The following is a 15652-nucleotide window of genomic DNA, read 5'->3' as shown; positions in this document are numbered from 1 at the left end:
CTTCGTCCACGGTGAAAGCCGATCCGGCGATCCACAGCACGAAGTTGATGTATTTCCTCAGCAACCAGCACGTATCAGCTCTAGGCATGACGAAGCGGATATCGTCCTTTTTTGGAAGACCAAACAAAGTAGTTTCGCTTTCACAACGAAACACAGCACCTTCATGACATGGCGGCGGCAGCAACAACAACAACACAGCGAGAATAAAAGTTATGCCTTTTTTCTTTGCGTGAACATTTGGGTGGTATTATGCAAATCTTCCCACATCATGACCTAGACATGTGGGCGTGTTAGAACGAACTGTTTTAGGTAGGCGTGGTTGACTCAACTTTTATAAAGAATATTTCTTTGGATTTGAGACTTTAGTCTTTGCAACTTTACAGATCTTCTTTATGCACCAAGAGCTTGTAACACTCCAAAGAGAAAGGAAAATTTTAAATCACATCATATGACCCCTTTAATGGATCATTAGTTAATATATATTCAAAGAGTTAAAGACGTGAGATAATGTGCTTGTTAATGTTTGCTAATAAACTTGTTAAACATTAGATAATTTTCAAACAAATCATTATTTCATGCAAGTTAAAATACAAATGTCATTAAACTTTCAATTCTAAATGATCAAGCAATTATTGAAAATCTACAAATGATTTTAACAGATGTTATAAATTGATTAAAAGCTTGTGTTAATGCACAACACTTTTGCTGCTATTGAGGTGTGATACGGTTAAGGTTAGGGACAGGTTTGGTGGTATACCTACCCATACTTAAGGTTTGGTTAAAGGGTCAACGGTGTACAGGGGTCAGTTTGATTATTATAAGGGAATACGATTCAATCGGTTTATATAATTTTTTTGATAAATGAACAAGTATTTTCTTTTTAAAAATTATTTGTTTTACCCCGTTTATTTATAAAGGAATATCCTGTTTAATGATATACTGAAGAGTAGCTTACTAATGCGAGTGTTGAGGCAATAAAAAAAATTAACTTATTTGCACCAAAATTACAATCGGTTATGTCTTTAGCAAGCATTTAGCTAAACATAACCAGCCACCCTTTACACAAACCTTGTTACATAAGTCCAATGCCCATAAAGATACTAAATGATTAGTAAACGTTTATAAACATTTACAAATGATGAATAGTTTCAACTTTAGATTGGCTACTGCAAACACGAACAAATGATTAATAAATTATTAGTAAAGATGTGTGAATGGTGTAAATTCAGGTCTTTTGGAACATGTTTTGCCATTGAGATGACTGCACAAAGCTATTAATGATTAGTAAACATTTATAAACATTTGCAAATGAAGAGTTTACACTTTAAATTGGGTACTGCAAAAACAAATAATTAATAGATGATTTGTTAAGACATAAATAGAGGTCTACACAACAAACAAATCATATGAACTGAAAGTTTACTAGCATTTGTAAGAATTTAAATTTACATGAAATAATCATATGTTAATCATTAGGTAATGTTTAGTAAGTACATGTCTTTAGCAAGCATTTAGCTAAACATAACCAGCCACCCTTTACACAAACCTTGTTACATAAGTCCAATGCCCATAAAGATACTAAATGATTAGTAAACGTTTATAAACATTTACAAATGATGAATAGTTTCAACTTTAGATTGGCTACTGCAAACACGAACAAATGATTAATAAATTATTAGTAAAGATGTGTGAATGGTGTAAATTCAGGTCTTTTGGAACATGTTTTGCCATTGAGATGACTGCACAAAGCTATTAATGATTAGTAAACATTTATAAACATTTGCAAATGAAGAGTTTACACTTTAAATTGGGTACTGCAAAAACAAATAATTAGATGATTTGTTAAGACATAAATAGAGGTCTACACAACAAACAAATCATATGAACTGAAAGTTTACTAGCATTTGTAAGAATTTAAATTTACATTAAATAATCATATGTTAATCATTAGGTAATGTTTAGTAAGTACATTAGTGAACATATAATTTCTAGCTACGTGAATATATATATTAACTAATGTTCTGTTAAGCATTATATAATGTTTGTTAATGATTTATAAATGAACGTTATTATAACGTTACAGATTTTTTAATTAATTTTTTTATGTAATACATATCATACAGTGGTTATAGAAAAGTATCATCCCCCATTTAAAATAATCACATGTTGTTGCTTTGCAGCCTGAAATAAAGACGGACAGTTTTTGGTTTATCCAGCTGTATTTACTCCAGATGAAAGATAACATCCAGATGAAAGATATAACACCAACATGTCAGAAAAAAATACATACATATAAAAATAAAAAAAACAGAATCACGGAGTTGGAAAAAGGATTACCCCTTGTGTCAGTATTTTGTTGAACCACCTTTTGCTTTAATTACAGCATTTGTTCTGTTTATCCTGGGATATGTCTCCACTAACTTTGCACATCTAGACGTTGCAATATTTGCCCACTCTTCTTTGCAGAACTGCTCAAGTTCAGTTAAATTTGATGGTGACCGTTTGTGGACTGCAGTCTTCAAGTCATTCCGCAGATATTCAATGAGGTTTAAGTCTGGGCTCTGACTAGGCCAAACAAGGACATTCAACTTTTTCTCCTTCAACCACTGTGTGCTCAGTTTTGGCGTGTGCTTTGGGTCTTTGTCATGTTGGAAGGTAAACCTTCTTCCTATTGACAACGTCCTGGCAGTGGGCAGGAGATTTTCCTCAAGAATTTGACTATTTGGCCCCATCCATTTTTTCTTCTATCCTGACAAGTGCTCCAGTCCCTGCTGCAGAGAAACACCCCCATAACAGGACATTTCCACATCCGTGCGTTACAGGAGACATGCTGTTATTTGGATGGAGAGCTGTACTTGATTTCCACCGGACATATCTTTTGGAGTTGAGGCCAAATAATTAAATTTTAGTCTGCCTCAGAATTTTCTCCTTCAACCACTGTGTGCTCAGTTTTGGCGTGTGCTTTGGGTCTTTGTCATGTTGGAAGGTAAACCTTATCTTTATTGACAACGTCCTGGCAGTGGGCCAGATTTTCCTCAAGAATTTGACGGTATTTGGCCCCATCCATTTTTTCTTCTATCCTGACAAGTGCTCCAGTCCCTGCTGCAGAGAAACACCCCCATAACAGGACATTTCCACATCCGTGCGTTACAGGAGACATGCTGTTATTTGGATGGAGAGCTGTACTTGATTTCCACCGGACATATCTTTTGGAGTTGAGGCCAAATAATTAAATTTTAGTCTGCCTCAGAATCTTCAAGGTGCGTTTTGGCAAAGCTCAGTCGTGACTACATGTGGCCTTTCTTGAAGAGTGACTTTTTCCTTGCAACCCTCCCATACAAGCCACATTTGTGGAGAATTAGTGAAATTGTTGTCACATGCACACAATGACCACTCTTTGTCATAAATTCCTGCAACTGCTTCAGAGTTGCTGTAGGCCTCTTGGTCGCCTCTGACCAGTTTCCTCCTGGCTCTTTCATCCAGTTTGGAGCTACGTCCTGAGCCAGGGAGGGTCGTACCAGGGTGTTGTACCAAATACCTTCCACTTCTTAACAATAGACTTCTAGGAATTGATAAAGTGAAGCCTTTTAATTTTTTTGTATCCAGCTCTTAACTTGTGCCTGTCCACAACTTTATCCCGGAGATCTTTTGTCCGTGCCTTGCCACCCATAGTTGATTGTTTGCTTCAGTTGCACTACCAAGGACTGAAATGCTCCAGGAAAGCTCTTTTCATGCTGAGCTAATCAAAATGACCACAGCAGATCACAGTCGAAAGTCAAATGTCTTTGTGTGCCATTGAGAAGGTGATCAGCTACACCTGGGTGATAATTTTTCCAACTCAGTGATTCTGTTTTTTTATTTCTGACATGTTGGTGTTTTAGCTTTCACTTGGATGTTATAAATTGCACTGAGCAAATACAGCTGGATAAAACACAAACTGAGTTCGGTCTTCATTTCAGGCAGCAAAGCCTGTAAAATTTTATTTTAAAGGGGTGATACTTTTCTATACCCACTGTATATAAACTAGTCTTAAAAAATAAATTTTGAATGCAAGTATGATTTGTTTTTCAGAATTCATGGGGAAAAATGGTTTTCTACAAATAAATTATATAATAATAATAATATATTATTAAATCAAATATATAATTTATTTATGCTAAGTATTATATTAAAATATATTTTCTTATATATGAACATTTTAGACATTCTCAATTTATTTATGCTCATTATATCATTCTATTTAAATGTAATACATTCATATAGTTCTGCTTAAATATGCTTATCTTGTTTTAATGTTTAGATAATTTTACTGGAAAGCAAGACCAAAAAAAAGCTTTATAATTTATAATCCAAGAACTGAGAAAGAAAGTGAAATGGAAATGGTCTACTTATTTTAGATTAATCAGTTGGTATGCGTGTGCTTCGTGTAATATACAGTGATATGTAGTTACCATGATTGTGTGCTTTCCGTGCTTTTTATAATCCAAATCATGCTGGTCACACAAGTCCAAGTTTCAGGAGGAGCTTTAGAGAGTTTCTGCATGCAATTAATTTCAAGGAACTCTGTAGTCCTTAAACAGCTCACAAAAAAAAAAACCCACCACCACACACACAATATCATTCTATTTAAATGTAATACATTCATATAGTTCTGCTTAAATATGCTTATCTTGTTTTAATGTTTAGATAATTTTACTGGAAAGCAAGACCAAAAAAAGCTTTATAATTTATAATCCAAGAACTGAGAAAGAAAGTGAAATGGAAATGGTCTACTTATTTTAGATTAATCAGTTGGTATGTGTGTGCTTCGTGTAATATACAGTGATATGTAGTTACCATGATTGTGTGCTTTCCGTGCTTTTTATAATCCAAATCATGCTGGTCACACAAGTCCAAGTTTCAGGAGGAGCTTTAGAGAGTTTCTGCATGCAATTAATTTCAAGGAACTCTGTAGTCCTTAAACAGCTCACAAAAAAAAAAAAACACCACCACACACACACGCGCACTCACACGGTTATCTGAATGTTTGCTGCTGTTCAGAAATGAAGTGAGGACACTGGCAAAATGTTTCCTTTATCTTTGCACCCTGATGAAAGGAGGCACAAAAAGAGATGTGTAGTCTTGGCTAATACAGTATTTCTTTCTCTGCCAAACAAGACCAAATTAACTGCCTGGAGCTAATTAAAGTGCAGAGATCAATGCCCACCATGATACCAGCACTGAGCTCCTTACATTAACATTAGCTTGGGGGATTCATGTTTTGTTATTTTATTCTGTATTATTTAGTGCCATTACATAAGAGGATCTTGTAAATTGAAAATGTGCTACTGGACAAAATAAGCCAAACTTTAACTCATAAACTTTCACTGATTATAAGCTACAGCATTTTGTGTTTAAAAAATAATTGTGAATTGTATGAGCTTTTACCCTGGTTACCTGTAGAGTTTAACCCTATAAAGCATAACATTCGAAATAAGTCAGAAAAATCTACTTTTTTGAAATAGAACAGTTTACTGAACCATCAGATAAAATTAAAAATAAAATCCTACTGACCTTAATGTGTATCTGTCACTCCTCTCTTCCTTCTCCGCTAATGTCTCCACTGCTAAAAGGACATATTATCATAAAATAGGCAATTCGTCTAACTCTTGCATGCTCTTTAAAACATTTTCCTCCCTCCTTTGTCCTCCTCCCCTTCCTTCATCAACACCATGATACCAGCACTGAGCTCCTTACATTAACATTAGCTTGGGGGATTCATGTTTTGTTATTTTATTCTGTATTATTTAGTGCCATTACATAAGAGGATCTTGTAAATTGAAAATGTGCTACTGGACAAAATAAGCCAAACTTTAACTCATAAACTTTCACTGATTATAAGCTACAGCATTTTGTGTTTAAAAAATAATTGTGAATTGTATGAGCTTTTACCCTGGTTACCTGTAGAGTTTAACCCTATAAAGCATAACATTCGAAATAAGTCAGAAAAATCTACTTTTTTGAAATAGAACAGTTTACTGAACCATCAGATAAAATTAAAAATAAAATCCTACTGACCTTAATGTGTATCTGTCACTCCTCTCTTCCTTCTCCGCTAATGTCTCCACTGCTAAAAGGACATATTATCATAAAATAGGCAATTCGTCTAACTCTTGCATGCTCTTTAAAACATTTTCCTCCCTCCTTTGTCCTCCTCCCCTTCCTTCATCAACTCTAACAGCTGACGACTTTGCCACATTCTTCGTTAATAAAATTAAAACCAGCCGTGCACAATTTTCCACACCACAATCTGTCAAGCACATCTTACCAACAAACATACACTTGTTCACATCCTTCTCTTCACTCTTTGAGGCAGAAGTCTCCAAACTCATCCTTTCTAATCATCCTTCTACTTGTCCGCTTGATCCTATTCCATCTAATCTCCTTCAAGCCATTTCTCCTGCAGTTGTACCTGCACTCGCTCACATCATTATCACATCTTTTCACACTGGTGTTTTTCCCATAACATTTAGACAGGCTCGTATAACCCCTCTACTTAAGAAACCCACCCTTAATCCATCTCTTTTAGAGAACTACAGACCGGTTTCCCTTCTTCCTTTCATTGCAAAAACACTTGAACGAGCGGTGTTTAACCAAGTCCTTTCTCGCACAGAACAACCTACTCGACAGCAACCAGTCTGGTTTCAGAAGTGGACGTTCAACCGAGACTGCCTTGCTCTCAGATGTTGAAGCCCTAAGACTGGCAAAAGCGGATTCCAAATCTTCAATACTTATCTTGCTGGATCTGCCCGCTGCTTTTGACACAGTTAACCACCAGATCCTCCTGTCAACCCTATGTTCACATCCTTCTCTTCACTCTTTGAGGCAGAAGTCTCCAAACTCATCCTTTCTAATCATCCTTCTACTTGTCCGCTTGATCCTATTCCATCTAATCTCCTTCAAGCCATTTCTCCTGCAGTTGTACCTGCACTCGCTCACATCATTATCACATCTTTTCACACTGGTGTTTTTCCCATAACATTTAGACAGGCTCGTATAACCCCTCTACTTAAGAAACCCACCCTTAATCCATCTCTTTTAGAGAACTACAGACCGGTTTCCCTTCTTCCTTTCATTGCAAAAACACTTGAACGAGCGGTGTTTAACCAAGTCCTTTCTCGCACAGAACAACCTACTCGACAGCAACCAGTCTGGTTTCAGAAGTGGACATTCAACCAAGATTGCCTTACTCTCAGTTGTTGAAACCCTAAGACTGGCAAGAGCGGATTCCAAATCTTCAATACTTATCTTGCTGGATATGTCCGCTGCTTTTGACATGGTTAACCACCAGATCCTTCTGTCAACCTTACTGGCAAAAGGCATCCCAGGAACCGCACTCCAGTGGTTTGAGTCTTACCTCTCAGATAGGTTCTATAAGGTATCTTGGAGAGGTGAGGTTTCCAAGTTGCAACATCTAAATACTGGGGTGCCTCAGGGCTCAGTTCTCGGACCACTTCTCTTCTCGGTTTACATGACATCTCTAGGTTCTGTCATTCAGAAACATGGCTTTTCATATCACTGCTATGCTGATGACACTCAATTCTACCTCTCATTCCATCCTGATGATCCGACGATAGCTGCTCGCATCTCAGCTTGGATGAAGGTCCATCACCTTCAACTCAACCTTGCCAAGACAGAACTGCTTGTGGTTCCATCAAACTCATCATTTCATCACAATTTCACCATCCAATTAGGCACATCAACCATAACTCCTTCAAAAACAGCCAGAAACCTTGAAGCTGACTTTCTCAGACCACATTGCTAAAACTGCCCGGTCCTGCAGATTTGCTTTATGCAACATCAAGAAGATCAGGCCCTTTATTCCGGAAAATGCTTCACAACTCCTTGTTCAAGCTCTTGCCTATTGCAATGCTCTCTTGGCAGGTCTTCCAGCCAGTTCTATCAAACCTTTACAATTAATCCAGAATGCGGCAGCAAGATTAATTTTTAATGAGCCGAAAATAATGCACGTCACACCTTTGTTTATCAATTTGCACTGGCTACCAATAACTGCTCGCATAAAATTCAAGGCATTAATTTTTGCCTACAAAACCACCATTGACTCTGTACCCCTTTACCTAAATGAATTACTTCAGACTTATGTGCCCTCTAGAAGCTTGCGTTCTGAACGTGAACGTCGCTTTATTGTGCCATCCCAAAGAGGCACAAAATCCCTTTCACTGACTTTTAAATTAAATGCTCCTTCCTGGTGGAATGATCTGCCCAACTCAAGCCATCTTCAAGAATAGGCTAAAAAAACATCACTTCCAGCTTTATTTCGGTCATGACAACTCTCGGAGGGATTGGCATGGTAATGTACATGACAATATTAATGTGTTTGGTCTTGGCGGAATAGATCAGCTATGCTGCTGCTGCGGCAAGAGCAAGAGACTTACTACTGCCAATACATCCACAACATGCTGCTGTGAGTATGTAAGAAATATTGCTGCTGCAAATATAACATACATGAAATAACCCCCATATAGCATACATGATCACCTCGTAGCAGATCTATACAGGTGCAGCTGGGGAAGGTGGAGGGTTTCTGAAGCAAGCTGCAACTGCTACGCAGCACTAGTCATATATTTTAATGTTGAGCAGTGAGCCCATTGGCTACCGATACAGGAGAGAACCAATCAGCTGTGTCATGTGATAATGTCATTAGGTCAGATTGAGTTAGACCTATCGGACTGCGCTATCTAGAGTCATGCCAGAACTCTGTATTTCTGTCATGACAACTCTCGAAGGATTGGCATGGTAATGTACATGACAATGTTAATGTATTTGGTCTTGGCGGAATAGATCAGCTATGCTGCTGCTGCGGCAAGAGCAAGTACCGAGACTTGCTACTGCCAATACATCCACAACATGTTGCTGTGAGCATGTAAGAAATATTGCTGCTGCAAATATAACATATGAAATAACCCCCCACAAAGCAGGAGAAATAGAAGGGACAATACAAGCCAAAACAAGAACAAAACACCCCCCATGACTATGTGAGCCTGGGCTACCATGCCGACCGGCTTAACAATAGTGGGCTATGACTATGTGAGCCTGGGCTACCATGCCGACCGGCTTAACAATAGTGGGCTATGACTATGTAAGCCTGGGCTACCACGCCGACTGGCTTAACTCTAATTAGACGCACACTGTGTGTAATGTTTAATTAACAAAATGGATATACGTTGCAATCTGATAGATAAGACCCCAGCACCCACCTGAGCAAATATCATAATTTAGTCATTTGATAACTGCTGTTACTTTCTCCACTTCATCAGTCCCAGCGGCAGCGTAACAGCTTGTTAATTCATGTTCATGCAAGGATGAGACTGACAAAGTTAGCCGATGCATGCCATTTTACTCTCATGCAGATAAAATTTGTCAAAGTTAGTGCACAAAAACCCCTAGGTGGACTGACCTGAATGAACTGAAATAAAAGCAGAATATAAATGTTATTTCTCCATTTTCTGAATTACACAGCACAGCGGGAGCACATGTCACACGAACACATTTCTCTGAACTACACCACCCATAATGCATTTCACTCGGAACTAACTGTTACAGCCATAGATAGTGATATTCAGCGTCTCCCGCAACACTGTCATTGATATGACTGCAATAAGCGCGTGCTTCTGACGCTGCGTGCAGCTGAAATCAACCACACACTCATCACAATGAAAACATCGACCTTAGAAATAACGAACGTGAACACTGGGATAATCGCCGATGTATATGGCGAACGCCCATTGAATGCATACACAAGAATGCTTATTTCATTTAACCGGTTTCATGTCCGTTACTATCGGCATGTCCTCAGAGAGATTACAAGCTCTAAACTGCGTTTTGCTCCAGCTGTATAAACACAGATGCTAAAAGCTGCTGCTAATATGATTAATATTCACTCCTGCATACAATGCAAACTGCTAACAGTTTAAACTTGATAATGGGTGCTCATTTTTTAAATTCAATTAGGCAGACCGCGCAATACACACAGCGATATGGATTAGAAGAGCATTCACTTATCTTAGATGTTGATTTCGCTGTTCTGAAGCAAGCTGCAACTGCTACGGCAGCACTAGTCATATATTTGAATGTTGAGCAGCGAACTCATTGGCTACCGCTATAGGAGAGAACCAATCAGCTGCGCCATGTGATAATGATATCATTAGGTCAGATTGAGTTAGACCTATCGGACTGCGCCAACTAGAGTTTCATGACAGAACTCTGTATTTGACCCTCTAACTCTTGCACTCTCAATTCTAATTCTATTCTTTAAAAAAAACGTGCCCCTTTAGACTTGCCCTCTATTCATTTACTAACTGCTTGTTTTCTTGAAAAAAAAACTAGTTTCTCTAATCTTTTTTGTATTCTATCTATTTGTTTTCTTTTTATTTATTATACAATTATCAAAAGCAAAAAAGGCCTCTAACACTAGCTTGCTCTATTCTTTTTCTATTCTATCTGTTTTCTTTTTATTTATTATATAATACAAAAATTGCTATGTGTACTGTGTTAAGCTAACTGAGACTTATTATAGCACTTGCACATCTTTGCTCTCTTGTTGATTTTGATGGCTTCCATTGTTCTCATTTGTAAGTCACTTTGGATAAAAGCATCTGCTACATGACTAAATGTAAATGTAAAATCATAAAAAAAGTTTGCATGTGTCATATTTGATACATCAGTATTTTATGGCTCATATAGTATGATATAAGAAGAATATAGAGCTCATGCTTGAGGTGGAAAAAAACACTTTAATTCTATTCAAAGGACCAAACTTAGCAAAAATATTTAATTTTGTGTAGTTGCTGATATGTATATAGCCAACAACTATGATACAATTCTGGTAGTTTGTAAATCAATTAAATCTATATAACAGCATAATACTTACATACAATGCATATAAATATCTGCTGTGATTCTACATCTCCCAATAAAATATTTGTTGCTCACATTTAACATGATTTTTCTGAAGAAAAAAAGATGTGTGGATAATCAAACCTACATTTATTCAGTCCAGTCCAGGCCTTTTACTTGCTTAAATCAAATGACAGAACACATGTGTTCTGATTGTGTACAATAGGTTTTTAAGTTCTGATCATGTTGTAATTTAGAGGCCATAGTAATATGAGACGGTAGACTTTGTAGGGTTACGCATGGCAGAGAGACATTGAGGTCAGATCGTTCAGGTAATTAAATCATCTGATGACGTCCCAGTAGGACCCAAGCGGTTCCTCACTTTCAGACACATCAGGACAACAATAACATTTCAACTGATGTCCATCTGAAACTGCTTTCCGTAGAATGCTACGTCTGTCAAGTGAGGTCTGTTTAGCTCTTAAAGTGCTATTAATGGCCATTACAAGGCAAAGATAAAGATTAACGTTTCTCTCGTCGAATCCCTCAGTGGGCGCGATGCTACAGAACATAGGAGGCCGGGCTTCCATTCTAATTCTCGTATAATTTAAATCACTCAGCCCACACTGACATAATGTGAGCTCCTTACTCCACTGCACTCTTGATTTACAATCCAGAGGGGAGACGGGAGAACTGACAAGCCCTGTGTTTTGGAAAGCTCTGCATCTAATTAGCAGAGGCTTTCTGGTTGCCCGGGACATGAGATTTGGCAGTGCGTGTAGCTCCTATCATTAAAACAGCACTCCTCGTGGAGTGGACGTGCAAAAAAAAAGCCTCCCTCTCAATAGAAAGAAAGAAAAATTAAAGATTCCTTTTTCACCAACATGTTTGTATAACTGTTATTTAGTGTGCTCGCTATTATACGCAAGTATTCAACCTGTCTGTTTAGACGCCCAAAGCAAATGGCATTTTCTTTTTCTTTCAATGTTTCTTTGTAAAAAAAAAAAAAAAACCTTCTTTGTGAAAACTCCCATAATTATATTTTTCTTTTCCATTGTTAAGTGCATTGCTTTGTAGACTCTTCTTTGAATCCTTTGAATGATCTTAGAGCAAATTAGCATAAAGCAGATACGCCGTGGCCCGTCGCTAAACAGAAAACAGAGAGAGAGGAAGAGCTCATCTAATAGGGCCGAATGGGGTTGCTGTGAGGCGGGCAGACTGCAGTTTGTGTATATGGAAAATATGAAGTTATAATAGGCGTCTGGGATTTCTGCCGGTTGCCATTTAAGTACCCACACTTACTCACAAGACTGGCGGAGGCAAAATGGTGGTCAGTTGCTTTGTGTGTGATTTTGGTGAGATTTGAGAAGGAGATGCAAGGCAGTGAGGTGTGATTGAGTGTTTTTGGTTCTGATTTTATGGCTCCTGTGTCTGTGAGGGATGTGTATTAAAATGGATGTTTGTTGTGCTGAAAGTTTGGAACACAAGATTAGCTCATGTTTTTAAGCAAACAAGAAAATGGAAATTGAGTATTTTATATAATGTCATCAAAGAAATTGTTCAAAGCTGAATGGACAACATCTGTTGCATGTTGATTAGAATGAAAATAAAATTGACTCAGTTTGTAAAAGCAAATTAAAAAAACACAATTGTTTGTCAATTGTTGTACATTTAACTCATGGACTTCCAAAGTAAATTCAAATTTAGCCAATAACCAACCATTATTAATAGACTAATAAACGTTAACCGCTAAGCTTCAGATTTTCCCAGTCTTTCTTAACAGACTGAGTGGAAGGCAGTGGTTTACGTGTTATAGCACCCTCATGCATGCATAAGTAATTTAGCTGTTTATGATAAAGTCATCTAGTTAGCTCATTAGTTGTCTATTGTAAAACAATTAAAAATAAAAAAACTACTTACTGAATTTAGTAAAATAATTTTAAAAACAATTTAATACAGCACTCTGTGAACAGCCAGCTTCTTTGGCAATTAATGTTTGTGGCTTACCCTCCTTGTGAAGGGTGTCAATGATTGTCTTATGGACAACTGTCAGATCAGCAGTCTTCCCCATGATTGTGTAGCCTAGTGAACCAAACCGAGAGACAAATTTTGAAGGCTCAGGAAACTGTTGCAGGTGTTTTGAGTTGATTAGCTGATTGGCATGTCACCATATTCTAATTTGTTGAGATAGTAAATTGGTGGGTTTTTGTTAAATTTGTTTTTGTTGAAATTGTTTGTGATGCAGCTGCTATGAGATTCAATACAGTTGGCTGCTTCATCTTTTAACAAAAGTCGTGTCAAAACATTAAAGAAATTTTGATTTCTCATGCCATGACTACTTTAAATTTTTTGTGTTTCTTATGATTCATTTTAAGAAGGTAATCTGCAAGTAAAAAAAAAAAGCTAAATAGCAATATATGCATGACCAATTGATTAACCAATATCAGCTGATCTGTTACATCGGTATATTGTGCTTTTGATGCACATTTCATATGTGGCCTAGTTGATAGTGCTAGGTGTTGAGCAGTGGCGTTCATTCAAGTTCATATTCAGTTTGTATTTGTGATCCTCCCATCATTTCCTGTCTGCTCTTGACTGTCACTGTCAGAAAAATGGGGAAAAATATATATATTTATACATTTATATTTTACAGCGCCCCGTTAGGCTGTTTATTTCAATAGAAAGCTGTCAGCATGTTAAAAATAGTGTTCAAAGTTGCCGTGTAATCAAGGTTTCACAAGCAAGCCAGTCGTCTCTGTGTTTATTTTGACTGATGCACTGTTAATGACATATCTCTGTCTAGCCTGTGTTTTTGTGTGTAAGAACGGGGCCATGTGTGTAGTCAGTGTGTGTACGTTTATCTCCCCATCCTCCGATGGGTTCCTCAGACTGTCTCCTGCAGGGCTGGAGCGCTTGATTCATTAGACTGTCAGCCTGTGCCTGAGAGAGTAATGCTTTTATGCAGGATTAGAACAGGGCCACCAGTGTTAGCTCTACTGGGAAATAAATACATGGAGGATGCACCCCCCCTAAGCTAGCCATTAGTCCTGCAGTCAACACCGCCACCGTAGATTTGTTTCTCTGATTCCTTTGATACGTCCTTCTTTACCAAAAGCCTCCAATCTCTTTTGGGCTGCTACTTTCCGGAAAAAAAAATAAATAAATTGTGAGAAGTTTGACACGGGCGGCTAATAACTGAGTCCTTTTCTGTCGTGTTTTGATTCTTTTTGCTTTGCAGGGAGACACTTCCATCTGGCCATGTTGGAAATGATGGGTTACAGGCAGTTGTGGATGACAGCTTTGAGGAGACTGTGTGACTGGGAAAATGCTAAACCAATTTAAATGTCCTATCGCTGGGACGAATGGATTTTCGGCAGGCGCTGTAAGGAATACTTGTTGCGGGGAAAGGTGGAATAGGGTGTTGTTAAAACGCTTGAATAACCGAAGCATTCTTTTGGAGAGAGGTCATGAAGAGAGATGCAGAACGAAACGGTCATTAAGAAAATTCAGTGTTTGCTCGATCGTTTCAAATTATAAATATGATAATTAGCCTCCAAAAAAAACTCCAAAAAATACTTCTTCATGAAAGAGCATTTAGAAAAGTGAAAATATCAGTTATTGGAAGCGGTGCCCATCAGCAACCCATAAGTCCATTTCCCTCAAATTACCATTCATTACCATTTTAGTGTCAAACCATTAGTTTGACCAGATAATCCTTGCAATTACCGGTAGTATTATACGGTTTCCTAACAATTCATTGCAGATTCTCTTTATGGCTCCATTAAAAGGATGGCTAATTTTGTGGCAAACTTGATTTCTCGTCAGTGGAGCCGGCGTTTCCTGTCGAATAGCCTTTGGAGAGCGAAGGCTCAAGGCTCTTTTATGGCCACCTCTCAGGCTCGGTGCGTCGGTATGAGAGTGTGACTGTGAATACGAATCGCCTCTTTAGCCCTGCTGCTCTGGAGGGTCAGGCATGTGTGCGAGACTCTGAGGCGAAGACAGCACTGCAACCACTTTTTGTTCTAAATGGGTGTGGGAAGTGATAGCAAGGATGTTTTAGCACACTTTCCATTAGATTGGTGGAAAAAGCTAAGGTTGATTTAAATATGGATATGAATTCACTTGACGTCCATACCTGACAGGCTTTCTCAATCATGTCTTGGTATAATTTTTAAATAACATTCATTAAAAAGTAATTAACACATATTATATAATGTGGAAAAGATCAGTATGCATGTACATTCGTAGACAACTATATAAATGAATAATTCAAAGTTTAATGAAGTTTTCAAACTACCTGAAAGTACATTAACTACTCTTCAGTCAAATATTTTAAGACTTTGTTTGAATAAATGAACTTGTTATACCTGCCATCCTTCTCTCCTAAAGAGTCTGCCTAGCTTTGGACCGTACTTAAAGATGAAGACTGAAGTCCTGGCGAGGTACAAGAAGAGCCTTAAAGATGCAATGGGCAATGTGATCACAGACGCCAGTGATTCTAGAGTTCCCCTAAGAAACATCCCCAAAAAACCCATTCCTAATGTGAAAGTAAGTAAAAGTGTCATCTCACCTTTTATTATTGGAGGCATTCAATTTTTCCAGTGATATTAGGGCTGTCAGTCAATTACAGATTTTATTCAAATTAATTACATGATATGTTGATGAGTCATATTAATCTCTCTCTCTCTCTCTCTCTCTCTCTCTCTCTCTCTCTCTCTCTCTCTCTCAAATTCAAACTTGCTTTACTGGCATGACT

The 15652-nt window shown here is 37.7% G+C and overlaps 1 protein-coding gene across 1 annotated transcript in view; it reads left to right on the top strand.

Annotated features, from left to right (window-relative positions):
• Window positions 1–15652, top strand: part of LOC107570487 (dihydropyrimidine dehydrogenase [NADP(+)]-like) — a 106722-nt gene that overhangs the window by 88973 nt on the left and 2097 nt on the right. Inside the window, exon 15 of the mRNA XM_016256714.1 lies at window positions 15286–15444. Within this exon, the coding sequence (XP_016112200.1) occupies window positions 15286–15444 (159 nt within the window). The remainder of the gene's footprint in view (window positions 1–15285; window positions 15445–15652) is intronic.

Source organism: Sinocyclocheilus grahami, unplaced genomic scaffold, assembly GCF_001515645.1.
Source record: "Sinocyclocheilus grahami isolate Dianchi unplaced genomic scaffold, SAMN03320097.WGS_v1.1 scaffold1465.1, whole genome shotgun sequence".
NCBI classification, from domain to species: Eukaryota; Metazoa; Chordata; class Actinopteri; order Cypriniformes; family Cyprinidae; genus Sinocyclocheilus; species Sinocyclocheilus grahami.
This window is presented reverse-complemented; position numbering and strand designations above follow the sequence as displayed.